The sequence below is a fragment of the Ylistrum balloti genome, unplaced genomic scaffold (assembly GCF_031769215.1).
Source record: "Ylistrum balloti isolate Yb309-2 unplaced genomic scaffold, AGI_CSIRO_Ybal_v1 Utg370388, whole genome shotgun sequence".
Taxonomy (NCBI): domain Eukaryota; kingdom Metazoa; phylum Mollusca; class Bivalvia; order Pectinida; family Pectinidae; genus Ylistrum; species Ylistrum balloti.
The window spans coordinates 1121417-1140838 of record NW_026782269.1 but is presented as its reverse complement, the minus strand read 5'-3'; the positions used below and the strand labels follow the sequence as shown (position 1 = coordinate 1140838).

Below are 19422 nucleotides of genomic sequence, written 5' to 3'. Positions count from 1 at the left end.
GCTGCAAAAAATGGTACATCACACATGCATCAAAATTTTGTATTTTGTAACTGCGGAAGACCAGACTTTTTTTATCATTACGATTATTTATTGATGTGTGCAGATTCAATAGATAATGGTTCAGGGTACAAAACTGTTTTTTTTCTTTAATGGAAAATACTGATCAATTTTTGTACCTCTGGATCTGATAAAAAGTGGACCAATGCTGTTATTGATTTGAGAAGCATGTTTTATATGACTTATTATGATAATGAAATCCAATGTGATAGAATGAGGATACAATAGGAAATAACTTGAAGCCACCTTGATAGTTGTAGTGAAACATCAAGATAACTTGATCAAGCTTATACCTGATGCATGACATGCTTCAACCTGTTGGATCATGCATAAACAACACCTTAAATAAAGCTGTGATGAGCAGTTTTGATGAACAACACCTAGCCGAATTTCTTAGCATTTCATCATGAGATGTCAAGTTTTTATATGAGCTTTCATAAGGTTGGATTTTTAAAGATAATTTCTAAATTTCTTAAAAAATGGAAACTCATACAATATCCCTTACATATCTGTCAAAGGCAAAATTAAGAAGATATTGGTATCAGAGTTTGTACTGAGTTGTAAAGATTCTTCAGGGCTTTATCCTGATTCTATAGTATTACAGTGAATGTAAATTTTTTCTGTCAAATCATTATACTGTATATAGAGGCACAAAGTTGTTTCAATTTTACCGTCCTGTTGCTTGCAATTATTTGCTCAATCTCTTTTGATCTGATTTGATATCTTGTGTGAGTTTTGTTGTCCATAGAATAAACCCGGTAAATATTGTATCATATTTTGACATGTGTCCTCTTCACCATTTACTTTTCATTAATGCCATCATGGAACTTACTTTAGTTTGTGGGTTTTTTTCGCAGATTCATATCTAAATCTTAAATTTCGTTGAAGTCTTTTGATTATTAATTATGAATTATTTGTAATTCATTTATAATCAATAATCAAATGAAAAATTAGATGGTGTACATTGTAAATATTAGAGTTTACTGCTTACATTTTGTCTAACCTGTATTTGTGCATGATGTTGGTGTTATTATCCATGGAAGAGATCTTGCTATAATAGAAAAGAGAGTTCTCTATTATTTGTATAATGATGATTATAAGAGGCATTAATAAACATCATGTGTTAATGTTTGGTGAAAAGAATATTAATTTAATTAATTTTTCAATGATTTCAAATGGAAATCTGTTTTCTCATGTACTATTGAAAATGAAACAGTATGTCTTAAAACAAGTTTAACAGTTGCTTCATATTCTTGCCATGCACTTGTAAATGTAATTTGTAATAGATATTTGAACCTAAAATGACCTTGTCTTGGAAGAAAACTTAATATTAGAATATTTTGATTTGATTTCTTTAGTGAGGTAAGACCTATATTTATGGATTTTTTCCCTATTGTATGTATGTCTGATCAGATTATTTTCCAGTAACTAATTTTGATATGTGTGGGAACAAATTAACAAATCGACCTATAATTCTCTGAATACATTACACAAATATTACTGAGGTGAGACTACATATTGAAGGAGACATTCTGAGTTGTGCTTAATTGAATGTCCATGTTGTAATATTTATTTATAATTTACTCTGAGCACATTAACATTTTTATGCCAAGTACAGTTGTTATATTGCATATCACACATTGAGTGGTGTGTGTACGATGCGTTCACAATGGATGCATACGTGAATTAGGTGAGGTCATTGAAAAAAACTGGGCCATATCTACTTCTGTTACTGCATGCAATTAGCAATGTACAATTATAAATTTTAGGGTAAAATGTAAGTTTTGGTATTTCCTATTCACAACATTTTCTGTGAATACGTTTTTATGTACAATATTCAAATATGTAATTCACACATGCTGCTTCATATTTCTACAATTTCTAACTTGACACCTCAAAAATCAAAACAAAGTTTTGGTACAGTCTTTATTTATTTTTGTTATTCATACTTCAAGGTCACAAAGCTAACTTTTCTAAAGCATTGCTAAGATCACTATAATATCTTTTATTATTATTTGTATGTATTCAGTATTTCATTTATGCTTTTAGTAATGTTCTGTTGTTTTAAATTGTTACATTGAGCTCGTTCGGAATGATTGTGTTGTTTTTACTAAATGTGAAAAGATGGATATACACAATACTCTAGTGTACAGAGAGAAAATAATTTCATATCCCTTTCATATCATGACTAGAGCTTTCAAGTATTAACCCTGGTCCTTGGTGAATTTGAGGTACCATAACACTTTTTGAAAATTTGGATTGAGGATGAAGGTTTCACATTGATATTATGAAATGTCACTGTCAAATCCCTGAAACGCTTGTAACTAAATATTTTTGTCTAACCACCCAAGTTTTATGAAGGCGCATACAGAGACATAAAAATTGAAGAATCCAGGAAGAGCTATGATTTTTGATTTAAAACTTTTTCATTTGTGAAATATTTATAATTACATTTATTAGCTCTGCTTGTGGTTATTTCACTTAAAAGTAAAACAGCGTCTGTGATTTATGTTATTTGTTTTGTGAGAATGAAATGTCACCTTTTTGGTGTTTTAAACATTTAATGAAAAAAAAAAAATGTGTCATGAGAGTTTATGTCCCCTTTTGATATGTTATAACATGGGAAATTAAGAAAGGAAACGACTGACCATCTCTAAAACTGGGAATCTGTATCATTTATTTGACTGTAAACTGATGTTTAATCCTGTATTCTTTTAGAAACATGTCTTTGTCATGCAGTAATTGGACAAAGACATTTTTTCATTAAATTTTCGTTTCAACTGTTAAGTAAAAGCTTACATACATTGTGCTAAGGTAATTTGTGATTTTGGTATAAGTGCACTTTCATTTTAAAGATGTTCTGATATCTACTGTATATAAGAGATCTACATATTCTCGAAATGTAGGACTCTGATCTTATTAAATTATTTTACAACACTGATTTTTGTTTCTTTTACTGATTTTAGTGTTTAAAAAGAATTAGTATCCTGATCATAGTTGACATTGTGTTTTAACAGTACTGTGGTTCCTATTCATTTATTTCTAACAACTGACTAAAAAAACTGTGAAAACACTGAGGTCATGTTTTTGAAAACTTGAATTGCATTAAAGTTTAGAATTGTCAACATATAGAAGCTTCTATAGGACAATTCGTAATTCTGGCGCTGCAACGATACCAAACTTCATATGCAGTTTCTCAGCAAAGCCTCTCTGTGCATGTTAAACTTCAGATCTTTGATAGTCGTCTGCCCGTCCATAAACAAATTTTGATATCACTATTTCTTGAGAATTACTGGGTGGATCTTTCTCAGATTTCATTTATATGTTCCCCTTGGTCCCTAGTTTTGCCCTCTTTGATTTTGGAAGTGATCAGAAAACAAAATGTGCGACAGGCGGCCATCATGGATTTGGATGAAATCCACTCATTCTATAATGTTTCTAAGTGTAAGAATTAACAGCTTAGAGTCTAGCTAGACAGTAAATCACAAGTCTATTTTTATCATCGTATGAAAACCAAACTTCAGGATCTGCTTTAGAAATATGTGATTGGTATACAGAAAAAAACACCCAATGTAAATAATCATCATCTACAGACATTACACGTTACCACTTAACCTTAAAAGACTGATAGCCTGGTCCGCCTGATTTATTCAAACTGCCCGGGTTAGTCTTATTCTTATACAGATATATTTCTGAAGTTTTGTTTCCATTTTGTACACTACCACACCCCATTCCAAGATAGGTATGTTATAAAGCGTGGCCAAATCGACTTCCATTGGTCACTACATACGTATAGAATATTACAAACTACCTTTGTTCACTTTGATTTGCTTTCCTGTCATTGTGATTACCAATCGATGTTTTTTCTACTAGTACATATGAACGTTTTACTGGGTCTATGATGGTGGTAGAATAAAGTCAAAGTCACCAAAACGAAATAGATAATTGTTTGACGAAAATGCTCAGAATGCCGTCATTCTGGCATTTAGAGGTTTTTTTCCCTATCATATGACTGAATTTATACTTTGATTAAATCGCAAGAATCATGTCAAATGCGAAGCTAATATACACTAAGGGTGAAATCGTAAGAATGATCAATTTCCTGTCAACAATATACTCGATAACTGTCCATCTGTCTATCAATATTGCAGATTAGGCATATTTTACCGAAGAGCTTATTAAAACAGCTAACATAGACCCTAACATGTCCTTCAGTTCCATATGTTATATTGATAATGTATTAATTGTATCCATCGTTTACGGTATACATACTAGAATTGGTTCCTGGAAATGAAATGCTAGCATGCGTTACTACACATCATGCACATGCTGACAACAATGTCAATTTCTCCTAAGATGCATCATAAGCTTGATTCTGTCGATTTCCCTACGTTTTCCATTTCTAGATATTAAAATCACGCTTCTCAAAACCATAATGTTGGCACAGTTTATTAGAAATTAAAGAGCTTGCTACCAATGTCGCGATTACCGTGAAAGAGACCCACAGCTGACAGCTAACTTCGAACAGAGTTTCGAGAGATGCAGATTAATGATGGAAAAGTTTCGTAATCGTCACCAGGATCTCATTGGGAACTATTTTGCCTGCATAATACAAATTGTCTGTATTCGATGGTCGTTAGTATTTTGTAACGTGACATTACTTGAGTTGACCAAGATAGCTAGGTGAGTTCTATTGATGAAGGAGAAAACGCTGAATTGTAAATATATGCATGACCGTTGCGCTTGCAGAGAAACGTATGCATGTGATCACGTGAATAATATACATGGACCCAAAAAACTTTTACTGTTCTGTAGGGGAATTACGTCTTAGACTCCACAAGAGCCAATTCTCGCGCCATTCACGTTCCTGTCTTCAGCGCGAAAATGCTTTTGACAAATATTTACATACTGTAATGTTTATCTCCAACGTGGCAATTAATGGTTATAACTAGACGTATTGGACATATTACAGACTTTACAGATTGTCAGAAACATTCCAGAGTTATTTTGAATGGTAGAGCTAAGTAGAAATCCTACGAATGAAATGTAATTTTGTTATCTAAAAAGTCCACATTTTACGGAAATATTTATACTTCATCGTAAGGGTTTCCCTATTCACTGTAAGTGTCATAAAATATACATCTAGTGCAAAAGAAATTGGTTGTGCCATTTTGATTATGATAATATTCAGTGTTATCAGTAGACTTGCCTTGTACGTATATAATGAAGCTTTATATAATGAAACTGGTCTCGAATCTCTTCAAGGTCAAATCTACTCTTTATAAGAAGCAAAACAAACAACCGCGCGATAATATCACGTACTTTGATACATACATCTCAGACTGGCTTCTGTTGCAGAAATTCTAGTGCTCCAAAGACTTTCACTTTGGAAAAATTTACATGGAAGTTCGAAACTTACCCTAGAACTTTGTATCCTCAAAAAATAAGTGCAAACTTACATACTATTCCAGCAAAATATTTTGATTTCCATTGTACATTAGTATAAATAATGTTGTCATTCATTGATGCATTTTTTCTTGTACAATTATTTGTTATACAAAACTGATAGAGTTGTTGCAATAAAAATACTCCACTTTGGAAATTCTGTAGTGCGGCATAGGATATGCACAGGTATGTATTTTCATATTCAATTAGTATCTTAGATGTTTGTATCTAAAGCACATTTTCAATCCTTTTTTCCACTCTTTTGGGTCGGAGCATTTTTGTTAGGTTTTAGAAAGACAATTGGTGAACCGGACCGAAAAAGTTTTAGGAGTAAATTGCAAATCTTGGTAATTTGACTAAGATATGAAATAATTTCGATTGGGCCAATCATCTGTGCCCAAAAACCCGAAACATAGTCCAGTCAGTTTATCATCCATCTAGTATTTGGAACTCGTATTCCCACGTATAAATAACAGTATATTGTATTGTATGGGTCATGTTACTCCAATAGGCTAATATCTGGACAGGACTTTGTTGTTCAAACATTGTGTATGAAGTAAATTGATCCATACACATCTCCCCATACAATCGATAAGGTTTTAACTAGGTCATCTCTAGGTTTGGTCAATTCAATGCTATAATTTTGAAAGGCAAACTAAGGGATTGGAATTGCCCCTTCGAAAACTTTGTTAATTTTCAATTTCTTTAGAAATTGCATTTGTAGTCGCGTTAATTTGTCGAGGGAGTTCTTGAGAACAGTTCTTTTTCAAATAGAGTTTAAAAATGAGAGCCGTCAAGTTTTCCATCGTATCGAGTCATGTCAGCAAACAAAAGAAACAATTTATGACTAAATGTAGTTTACGTCGGGTGTTTACAGTACGGCTTTACACATTGATCGATGGTACACCAGGTCGAATGCTCTTCCAACCGAGGCAATTTTTGCACTATTTATATCTTCTTGTGCCTCGCCCTTCAGCAAACCGCGGGGAGACGTGTTAAAATAGCCCCCTGATTGGCTGAAAGGTCAGTTAGCTATATCCGTGCTCATTTTCACGGATTTGTTGACAAACAAAGACGGGAGTGCTGAATCTCTGTCTGCAGCAAGAACAAAGATAAAATCTACAACAAAGCGTGACGGGGTATGTATTGCATTGGGAATTTTTAGATATCATAATTTATAACAAAACAAATAGATTTGTTCATGCAAGCAAGGCTATCTAACATGGTCAGCTCTGCTTCCTCTATCAGCGGCTACCACAACACATCTATAATCTAGTTAAGCCACATCACTGGCAGGAAGACTGATGATTGATCATACAATTATACCTCAGTCATGGCTTCATCATAAGTAGATGTAGTATGTGGTGTGTGTCAGCAGTCATGCTTGGTTTACAGGTTAATGTGATTTCCAGTCTGCAATGAATATACTTTAGTACACCATATTCTTTACACAGCGGTTTGTAAGTCGACTTTTCCCTAAAACTTCTGTGATTTTACACACAACAAAACACTAATGCATCTTTTAACCTTATTGTTGTATACACGATACCGATGCCTTTATATGAAACAAGTTTTTCCATCAAAATTTTAACTGCTTTTTTATGTTTCGAGATGGTTTTGCGCACAAATAAAGATATTGTTAATCGTCTGGTTCAACACGAGTTGTATTTTTCAGGAGTCTCTGAGTAAATCTTTCTTTTGTTCTTATTTTCTAATAACGTCATCTGATTTGTTTTTTAATTAAGATTCTATTAATATGTCGGTATTCTCTTTCTTGTTTTCACAATTGTTGTAAAATAGAATGTTTGCTTCTTAACCTTGAAGACACTGCCGAGTAATGTGATGAATACTGCTGTATATGATAACCATATGGGTGATGTATATGGTGTACGATTAACCCAGCTGTTTAATGCCTAGAGTATTTACATATAAGTCATGACGTAGTTTACCTAAAGTAACACTGACCAAGACGTACCGGGGTAATCTGGCATCTAGCATCACCAATACAAAACAATGTTTACAGTCACTGCAAATGAATCGCGTGTGCCACCTTAAACAACACATCATTTCATTACCTACCGCTGTATGACCGCGTAAGCTGTAGTTGACAATACAATTAGTCTATTGTGTTTATATTTTTCTATCTCATGCTGTCAACTCATTTTCAAACTTGATGAGACGTATACTAAGGTATTTGATTATGATATGATTTGACTTTTTATTTTCTATAAACGAATATTGCTGATAGTATACCATGATCTGCTGCATAAAACATTTGAATATTTCTTTTCAGTAACTTGTAGAGCCAAGTAATACAACAAAATGGCGGAAGTGAGAGTCAAATTCAACGTGGCTATGGTAATAGCTCTGGTGATCGCCGAGATCTTCAGTGTGATGTGGTACACTCATTACTCACCTTGGTTCCACCACATCGGTCATAGATATCTGATCCCAGCTATCTTGTGTGACTGCATCGTAGTCTACGTACTCAAATATATCAAAGAGTAAGTATCACATTGCAATACCTGTCATGCATCTTTGTGTTTGATTGCATGTTGCAAGTTAAATTGCTGAACATAGATGATGTATAGAACGAATGTAGTGAAAGGGTAAAGTCGTGATAGGGATCAAAACAAGCACCGGCAACTTTACCAATATACTTATTGATCTTGTTCGTTAGGACATGAACTGAATTATCTTAAATGCATCTTCACGATTTATTTTATAGATGGAATTTAACTTAGAAAACAATTAATATTTAAGAACTTCGTGTCGGCGTTCATTCTATTATGACTGATTAAATTGGATAAAGTTGCAATCTTCTTTCATGCAAAAATTCTTACAAGTATAAATGTCTGATACTCTTGATACTCTTGAGGAATTTCGATTTGAAAATAATTACTTGATTGTCTATCGCATTTTAAACTTCTATTCATATAGAGTAAATGCATTTCTTTTTTTAAATGTGTTTGCTTAATATTTCAACGGCTAGCACAAAATACAAGTATGTTTCACATATACAACTTATATATTGCTGTTAACCACAAGGGAATTTATATACATAGTAAGCTCCGGTTTAACTTCACTTCACCCGCAACTCTTTCCAATGTGTTTGCATTAAAGCTTTACTACACGAATATAAGTATTGTACTATGCTGGCTACAGTAGATTGCCTATTTTCAAGTCTTCTCCCATTTAAACACATTTTAACCTAGTCAAACTTGCCCATGTAATGTTCGTCTCCTCTTTTTGTGTATTTCATGGTTCGTTAATCATCAATGCCTACTTCAACATCTATTGACGGTGACGCCCTCTATAAATAATATCATATATTTTCATATGGTGTGTAATATTATCCTAGTTATAGTTTAAAAGGTGTCTCTAATCCTGCGTATTGTCTGTTGAAATACTTCAATTTTATACCTCTATATTATTCAAAGGGCCCATTGGACCTGCCGAGGTTGGGAAGACATGGCTGTACTGAGTTTGTGGGTGGCCCTGTTCTATGCTGGACTACAAGGACCACACTATGTCTACGATACCTACAGTGCCTCCTATTTTATGTACCACGTCGCTCACAAGTTTATGTTATCATTCATCATACTATTTGTACTTCATAGTTTTAAAAAGTATTAAGTAGTCAATGAAATAGTCATAACATACATATCATTTGTAGAAATGAAGTTAAGATCTGATTTCATGTCATATTTATACACACTGATTTAGATAAATTGCTTTAATTCGAAATCCGAGTGTTTATTGTTATTAATATATAATTTTCTTCGTTGGTGACAAGTCAACAAAGCTTGGATATTGTAAGATTTTATTTATTCTCGCAGATATGCTGCAAATATCTTTCGAGGGTGCATTCTGATTTATCAAAAGTACAAAATAAATACAATACTCTTTTCCATTATCTGATGCATACTCTGTATTTATCACTAAATACGTATTCAAAGTTGGCACTGTACAATATTCTGGTCTGAAGGCCACGGTGTCCAAATGGTTAAGGCCTCTGAGCTCTTTATCACTAGTCCTCCACCTCTGGGTCGCGAGTTCGAGGCCTACTTTTGCAGTCGCCAGGTACTGGCCGCAGGTCAGTTTTTTTCCTCTGGAAACTCCGGCTTTCCTCCACGACACAAACCTTGCACGTCCTTAAGTGACCCTGGCTGTTAACAGGACACACAACACATTGATAAAATATAAAGTGATTACACGATGTTAATATTTGAAATTATCGTATAGGAAACATTGTTAATATGACAAGAGAAGTATTTGACTAAGATTCTAAGATAAAATAGATATAACATTTATCCTTAAAAAAGAATTCCTATCTTGTCCATACCGAAACCGTACTTGTTAATTAACAACTTCGTCGAGCTAGCAATTCCTTTTCGCGTTGATTGAATAATCGGGGTCGTCATGAATTTACAACTTAACTTGGTAGATGTTTATTTTAAGCAAAGCATCACAACGATTACTGTCTTATCAATCCTTAAAAATCAGAGGACCTTTGAATACGACATCGTTAGCAATGGCTTGGTACAAACATTTATCCTCCTTCTGGAAATTAAATGGATTCAATACGCCCTGTCTTCTTTTAAGGACAATCGTAAAACACATGCATTTGTTAGCACAAAAATATATATTGATATATAAATTATCTTAAAGGTGCATATCGGCTCCACATTATGTCTGTTATAAGTTTTGTTTCCCAAATGTCTTAGAGTTTACAATTGTATGCATGAACCCCTTCACGAAACCATTGAGCATGTGAATTTATCAACAAGATATAATAGATATCATCCCTGCATCACTGCAGGGATGATATATAGAGAATATACAGTCAGTGTCGTGAAATATCAGCTGTATTTTGGTTAGGCTGAACAAAGACGCACGTTGCGAGCCTTTGTCCAGTCTTCTGCCATTTTTGTTTACCTAACGTTAATGTTACGTTGAATATTAATTTACAACGAATAAACTATCAACAGGTTTTCAGAACCATAATGCAACCTCGGAATTCACTTAAACAGTGGCAAAATATGAGAAAAAATAATTCCATGGGGACTACTGAAAAATTACAAGGAGATTAAGAGAAGAACAAACGGCTGCAACTTCATTAACTAAACCCACCATGTAATCTCTGTCAGTTAGTAATGTCACGTTCCCAAATGAGAACAAGGAAACAATGGAACCAAACGTCCAACTTCATATCGTAAATATAATATTTCCCAATGAGCTCATCATGGTGGTTCTAAAACTTCCCAATCATTTTTATCATAATGTTTTTCTCGAAACCGTGTATTCTGAAAATCGTGACAATGAATCCTTAAATATGGAGGCAACTGCGACATGTAAACACCATAGGTTTGAAGATAAAAATGGTAAAGTTACAGTAGGAAATCAACACGCCTATCACACTGCAGCTACCACACAGCTCTTAACGTTTCAGTACAAAGACTTCTTGATTTGAAATATCGATGCAAGCCGAACCTGCTTAATCTTTTTTTATAATTTCTAATACACTTATGAACGATTTTGCTATGGAAGTAATTATTGTGTATCATATGTCAACTCTACAATTTCTGAAAAGGGAACAAGTAATACTGTAATATGGGACATTTCTTTTTATAACTTTTAAGCCGAACCTGCTTAATCTTTTTTTATAATTTCTAATACACTTATGAACGATTTTGCTATGGAAGTAATTATTGTGTATCATATGTCAACTCTACAATTTCTGAAAAGGGAACAAGTAATACTGTAATATGGGACATTTCTTTTTATAACTTTTAATACATATTTGATGGTCATCAATTAGTTCAAGACTAACCGGATCGCAATGTTTTGTTATTTCAATCGTTCTTGGAAGGAACAGAGAGAGGACTTAAATAGGCCCTTCTGATGTCCAATTCTTTACATTATGACAATAAAATTGGTTAGAATTTTTAAAAATTAAGAATGAATGAACACCTTTCATCACGCAACCCGTTTACAAAAATATTCTTTCCAAATGTTCCTTATGTCCAAGAACTGCCAGGTGATTCCATTGATTTTGTTAACCTCGTTTTCATTTGAGAATATGTTTTATGGTCTTCATCAAGGTCTCTGGGGAATATCCTACTTCAGAATAAAGGTAGGCGGCGATGCTCGTTACCATACAAGGTGGTTTTGCTATAGTTTACTTTGTTCTCATTTTGGAACGTGAAAAGATTTGCATAGCATGTATTCGTCGATGGATGAAGTGAATTATCTTATCATCTCAGTCAACTTCAAGGCTTCAAAATTTTGGACCTCGACATTACCGATGAATCCTGTAGGGACGAACCAGCAGTAAACTGGAGTTTAATTGGCTTTTCTGTATCGAATTTACATTAAAAGTTATCATTCTCTTTTCTTTTGTATAATCTTCTTTGATGATTTTGGATATTACACAAGGATAACTATGCAGGTGTCTTTTAATGAAGCAAAAGACGCGTACTGTTTCGGAACACCTGGTCTGATTTCCCTTGTGTTTAATAAGGATCTCCGTGTAAATCTTTTTGCTGATGTTTTGTCCTCGCTTCATCAATTTTGAGTTTGGATAACGATTCTATACTTTTGTTGGCATTTTATCGTTGTTTCCGATTCGATAATATGGTTGTCGCCAAATAAAATCTTGTTTTTCTAAATCAATTCTTGAAGAAGTGAAACGCGTCATTTTCAAATTTGTGGACACTTAACCAATTTTACAAAAAGAAAGAGATGTAGTGTTCCCTCATTTCGACATTGATTGGTCATGTTTTACTTACCCACATAGATGCAAAACGAAATCTCATTAAGATGTAGAAAAGCCTATGAACCGCCGTATTTAAATAATTGGGTAGTTTTGTGTGGCTTCAGTACATAGGATATATACAGATTTAATCTATATTTTCATGCATACATAACACGGATCACAGATATAAAAGCTGAATCTTTACACTTTATTACATGACAGAAAAAAGACGAAAGCAACATTTCTTGTTATCATATAACATAGCACGCAATTTAGGTTAAATACATACACTATAGCTAAGCTCATGGATATTTACATTGAATATAAACACGGCTAGAGAATCTACAGACAATAGGACACAGGTACAGCTAAATATATACATACTTCATAACATAATATATATGTTTACTACAACTACGAACGCTTTGTTAAAAAAAACATGTACATATGAATGTACACAGACCTTGTTATCATAACAGATACAGAGACTGCGTCTACATGGACTTTATTATATAACACAGATACAGAGACTACGTCTACATGGACTTTATTATAGAACACAGATACAGAGACTACGTCTACATGGACTTTATTACAGAACACAGATACAGAGACTACGTCTACATAGACTTTATTATAGAACACAGATACAGAGACTACGTCTACACAGACTTTATTATAGAACACAGATACAGAGACTACGTCTACACAGACTTTATTATAGAACACAGATACAGAGACTACGTTTAATACAGAACACAGATACAGAGATACAGAGACTACGTCTACACAGACTTTATTATAGAACACACATACAGAGACTATGTCTACACAGACTTTATTACAGAACACAGATACAGAGACTACGTCTACACAGACTTTATTATAGAACACAGATACAGAGACTACGTCTACACAGACTTTATTATAGACTACGTCTACACAGACTTTAATACAGAACACAGATACAGAGACTACGTCTACACGGACTTTATTACAGAACACATATACAGAGACTATGTCTACACATCCTTTATTATAGAACACAGATACAGAGACTATGTCTACACAGACTTTATTATAGAACACAGATACAGAGACTACGTCTACACAGACTTTATTATAGAACACAGATACAGAGACTACGTCTACACAGACTTTATTATAGAACACAGATACAGAGACTACGTCTACACAGACTCTATTATAGAACACAGATACAGAGACTACGTCTACACAGACTTTAATACAGAACACAGATACAGAGACTACGTCTACACAGACTTTATTATAGAACACACATACAGAGACTATGTCTACACAGACTTTATTACAGAACACAGATACAGAGACTTCGTCTACACAGACTTTATTACAGAACACAGATACAGAGACTACGTCTACACAGACTTTATTATAGAACACACATACAGAGACTACGTCTACACAGACTTTATTACAGAACACAGATACAGAGACTACGTCTACACAGACTTTATTATAGAACACAGATACAGAGACTACGTCTACACAGACTTTATTATAGAACACAGATACAGTGACTACGTAGACTTTTTTACATGAAAGAAAACTTATGTATATACCTAACAACAATAAAATACCAACATTTTCTATAAAGTAACAACCAGGGACGTATTCTATATAGTATACAGCCAGGGACGTATTCTATATACTATACAGTCAAGGACGTATTCTATATACTATTCAGACAGGGATGTATTCTATAGTATACAGCCAGGGACGTATTCAATATAGTATATAGCCAGGGATGTATACTATATAGTATACAGCTAAGGATATATTCTATTTGGTACACAGCCAAGGATGTATTCTATATACTATACAGACAGGGATGTATTCTATATAATATACAGCCACGAACGTATTCTATATAGTATACAGCCAGGGACATATTCTATATAGTATACAGCCAAGGATGTATTCTATATAGTATACAGTTAAGGTTATATTCTATTTGGTACACAGCCAAGGATGTATTCTATATACTATACAGCCAGTGACGTATTCTATATAGTATACAGTCAGGGACATATTCTATATAGTATACAGCCAGGGACGTATTCTATATAGTATACCCCAGTAACGTATTCTATATACTATACAGCCAGGGACGTATTCTATATAGTATACAGCCAGGGACGTATTCTATATAGTATACAGACAGTGACGTATTCTATATAGTATACAGCCAGGGACGTATTCTATATACTATACAGGCAGGAGCGTATTCTATATAGTATACAGGCAGGAGCGTATTCTATATAGTATACAGCCAGGGACGTATTCTATATACTATACAGTCAAGGACGTATTCTATACACTATACAGACAGGAGCGTATTCTATATAGTATACTACCAGGGACGTATTCTATATAGTATACTACCAGGGACGTATTCTATATAGTATACAGCCAAGGACGTATTCTATATACTATACAGACAGAGATGTTTTCTATATAGTATACAGACAGGGATATATTCTATACAGTATACAGCCAGTGACGTATTCTATATAGTATACAGCCAGGGGCGTATTCTATATACTATACAATCAAGGACATATTCTATATACTATACAGACAGAGATGTATTCTATATACTATACAGACAGGAGCGTATTCTATATAGTATACAGCCAGGGACGTATTCAATATAGTATATAGCCAGGGATGTATACTATATAGTACACAGCTAAGGACATATTCTATTTGGTACACAGCCAAGGATGTATTCTATATACTATACAGACAGGGATGTATTCTATATAATATACAGCCACGAACGTATTCTATATAGTATACAGCCAGGGACATATTCTATATAGTATACAGCCAAGGATGTATTCTATATAGTATACAGCTAAGGATATATTCTATTTGGTACACAGCCAAGGATGTATTCTATATACTATACAGACAGGGATGTATTCTATATAGTATACAGTCAGGGATGTATTCTATATAGTATACAGCCAGGGACGTATTCTATATACTATACAGACAGGGATGTTTTCTATATAGTATACAGACAGGGATGTATTCTATACAGTATACAGCCAGGGACGTATTCTATATAATATACAGCCATGGACGTATTCTATATCGTATACAGCCAGGGACGTATTCTATATAGTATACAGCCAGGGACATATTCTATATAGTATACAGCCAAGGATGTATTCTATATACTATACAGCCAGGGACGTATTCTATATAGTATACAGACAGGAGCGTATTCTATATAGTATACAGACAGTGACGTATTCTATATAGTATACAGCCAGGGACGTATTCTATATAGTATACAGCCATGGACGTATTCTATATAGTATACAGCCAGGGACGTATTCAATATAGTATACTACCAGGGACGTATTCTATATAGTATACTACCAGGGACGTATTCTATATAGTATACGTCCCTGTTCCAGGTGAGCTAATTAACATTTCATCTTTTTTCACATAAAGAAATTGATCAGTTCAGCTGTTTCAAACGTATCGTGAGAAGGAAAGTCAGTCTCTTAATGTGGACCTACCACCTGTGGTCAATATTTGTACACAACTTATGTTGTCATCATTGGTCGCTGATAATACTATAGTGTAACTCTGTACACACTTGTTATACCCTACGTGTACTTTTCGCCATTGTTTACAAACCACATCAAGACGAATTTTCATTGGTTAACTTTTATTGGCGGGACGCTCGTGACCTCCGCGGCAAGAAACGTTCGAGAAGCAGGTTATAGAATATACACTTCATATCCCCGGGTCAAAGGTAAGCTTTCTCTATATAACTCAGTTACATATATGAAGGTGTCAATTTCAACACATTTCATATATGTGCATTGATAGTATTCGAAATAATTATTACAGTTCGAGATTGGTAAATCTAACATTACCATCGATCAATTCACGGTGGTTCAGAGGCCATTCTAGCGTGAACCAACAGCGTACATTGTACGGTGTTTGCATCTATAGGTGTAGACTAATAAATAGTTGGAGGCTGTAGATCTATATAGCATACTAGCACTGTCATAATTGTGTATCGTTTAAGATGTGCTTGCAGTATACAATCCCATTTACATTTTCGGTCTCAAATACATGCATAAACGTCAAATCGGAATTCTTTGTCAAATTCACTCTCTAGATACGATCAGACCAAGAGATGCTCACTATCAAGGCTATAGTTTGACATCTCTACTTGTCGTTTTGCCGAATTCGTGTTATTATATTCCGTGAATTCGTATTGAGTTTCTAAATCCACTAAATTGTCATCAATCAAGTCTGGTCGCATGCTGAAAATATCGATTTTATATGTGTTGTTGTTGTGTTACTATTTATAGTATGACCTCTTTCATTCTGAACTTTAAAACAAGCTAAGAAGACTAGAGTTGCTTCCCTTTAATCTCACCAGCGATCGAATTTACAAACTGGCGATTGTCGATATACCTAGAGATTCTATTGATGTCTTATCGTAGGCCACTCTATCATACATCGTCATCTTAATTGAAACACAGTGTTATCTCAAAAATTTATTGAAAATCCTGTAATGAAAAATAATGTGCAATGTTTATCAGTCTTATAGGTTATAAAACAAGTTCACATACGACCAGGTACATAACCAATATTGAAACTGGTCGACTGGTGTTTTTAGATACAATAGGTGACATCAAAACGCTTGGTCATTTAGAGAAACGTGATAGTATTTCATATGAAACGGTTTGATATGGTTCGGCTCCAATGAAACATCTAGACATACAGTCGAATCCATTGTCAGTTGTCAAACTATAGCTTGTACGGGATTTTTGCTAACATCACTTTTAGATAAACTGAACCTATAAAAAGATATTTAGATATATAACGTAAAACGCACAGCATTGCCAATACTGGGTTAATGTGGAGACGAACTTCACTATGTCAATATTTTTACATTTTTCTTTTAATTCTTAACTTTTCAGCAAGCAAAATATCATAAGATGGCGGAACTACATATCCAGTTTAGCATTGCTATGGTGATAGCAGGAATACTAGCAGAAGTTGTGAGTATATTATGGTACAACGACAGGTCGCCATGGGGACACAGAACCGGCGAGAGATACCTACTCACCGCCCTAGTGTGTGACGCCCTTTTAGTTGTCCTGTTGAAATTCGTCACCGAGTAAGTTTTGTTCTTGACATCAGATCCAGATTGATAATACAATATTAGATAGAGTTACTATGATGATTCCATTTTTCTTGTCAAAATTGTTCTCGTAAATCCTTATTCAGAATTTATGTAAAACGTTAGAATTAGTTCACATGATACATAAGTATATTACCGTCGGATTTTCAGTTATGAATATAGCGAGTTATTTCCCTTTTCAATCGTGTTTTATTGTTTAATAATATCGATTGCCTTATACATTTCTTGTGCAATAAACATCTAGATAGAGATAGGTCTATAATTTTGTTGAAAAATAAAAATTCCTTTCGTATTCTATGACTTTCCACGTGTTCCGTTACAGTCAATTTTATCCAATTGGACGATGGGAGGACGGTGTAATGTTAAGCCTGTTCTTCGCCCTGATGTACGCTGCCCTGGAGGCGCCTCACTGTGTCCATAACCATCGTAGCTTTTCCTGGTTCTTTTTCCATACCATTCACAAGTTCCTTGTGTGTTTTGTTGTCGTCTTCGCTCTTTTCTACTTCCGTTACCTCGGATAAGATGGAGGATTCATGAATAAGAGTCTTCTTGTTCACTGTTGAAAACGCATATCATTTCCATTAGCTATCACCTTGATAACCAATCTGACATATATGTTCACATTGATTTGCATGCCAGTAGATATTGTAATGTCGTTCTTTATTTTTCATGTTATTTTCTGAAAACTTTGTTTGAAATCCATACTACCTGAACCAAACCGTATGTACATACTGTGTGAATTGTTTCTCACATTCGAACATTTTAATCATTCAAATTTTGCTATATTTTGGAACAAGAGTATAAGGTTTTTGTTACTTACCTCATGTTTTAAATTTTTTTACTGAAGTTTCTACCTTCAATTTAACAATACTTTTTTATAATCTGGATCATTGTGTACTTTATCATATGGAGATTATATATTCTTTCTACTTACAATTATACAATATATTCTTTATAGTTATTGTGTCAACTTATCTAACTCATGGATTGATATTTGTTAACTTAATTTGTTTCTAAATAAATATATCCATATTTACAATTATTTTTTACTTTTTTTTCTGCTTTGAATTCCTCGAACACTCACTACGATCATTACAGTTTTACTTTTCAATGAGAATCATTTAAGGAATTATTCGAAACTGTTTATTAGTAAGGAAAACGATTTCTCCTACGTAATTACTGAAATTAATTATCAATTCTCAGATCCTTTCTTCGTCAATCGATTAATTTTATACCTAATCTAGGATTTAAGGCTGTTACACTTGTTCTGTCAAGATAAATTGCACGTGTGATTTGATTTAGATTACGGCACAAAAATACGCGTATCGTTATTAGTAGCCAGCCAATCTAACGACATCACTAGGTACTTTTACTCATAAATCCCTCTTGGTGGCCCGGATGGAAGTGCAGAAGGAGCATTTATGATGTGTGAAGAAACTGCCTAGTTGAAAGTCTATTTTGCTGCCATCCATTCGTTTTCTCTAAACTTGTAAATGCAGGCTTACCTTAACAAGACAACAGACAAGCAAGTATATGGGACGGTACTGGTTAATTAGAAATAATGCATAAACACCTAGCATTACTTACAAAAGAAACAAACATACCAATTTATATACACAATGCAACACATACTAGTAAGGATAATATCGATATAAAATATTAGATAAGGCTTGGTTAGTTCAAGTAAATGTATTACTCGAGCAAAATAAAATTCAATGAAGTTAAATGACTTACAGTGAGAGTGTTACATATATGTGGGTGTAGATCCGGAATGTCGTTTTATGTATTACACTATCCTGGCGTATGAATAAAAAAGGTAGTTCCTGAAATGGCCGCCACTGTCTGGTGTCGTTTGTACATACCCACTTAGACAGAATACACAACATATTGGCGACGAGGATGGCCGTTACGACATAACAGTAACAGTATCATGCATTGA

At 34.0% G+C, this 19422-nt stretch overlaps 2 protein-coding genes across 2 annotated transcripts; both read left to right on the top strand.

Annotated features, from left to right (window-relative positions):
• Nucleotides 1-7824: 7824 nt before the first annotated feature.
• On the top strand, nucleotides 7825-9138 carry LOC132554284 (uncharacterized). Its single transcript, XM_060218591.1, has 2 exons — nucleotides 7825-8006; nucleotides 8943-9138. Exons 1-2 carry the CDS (start codon nucleotides 7825-7827, stop codon nucleotides 9136-9138), a joined length of 378 nt encoding a protein of 125 aa, XP_060074574.1.
• Nucleotides 9139-17277: 8139 nt separating this feature from the next.
• Nucleotides 17278-18295, top strand: LOC132554282 (uncharacterized). Its single transcript, XM_060218589.1, has 2 exons — nucleotides 17278-17459; nucleotides 17806-18295. The coding sequence occupies exons 1-2, from the start codon at nucleotides 17278-17280 to the stop codon at nucleotides 18002-18004; spliced, it is 381 nt and encodes a 126-aa protein (XP_060074572.1). The 3' UTR covers nucleotides 18005-18295.
• The last annotated feature ends 1127 nt before the right edge of the window (nucleotides 18296-19422 follow it).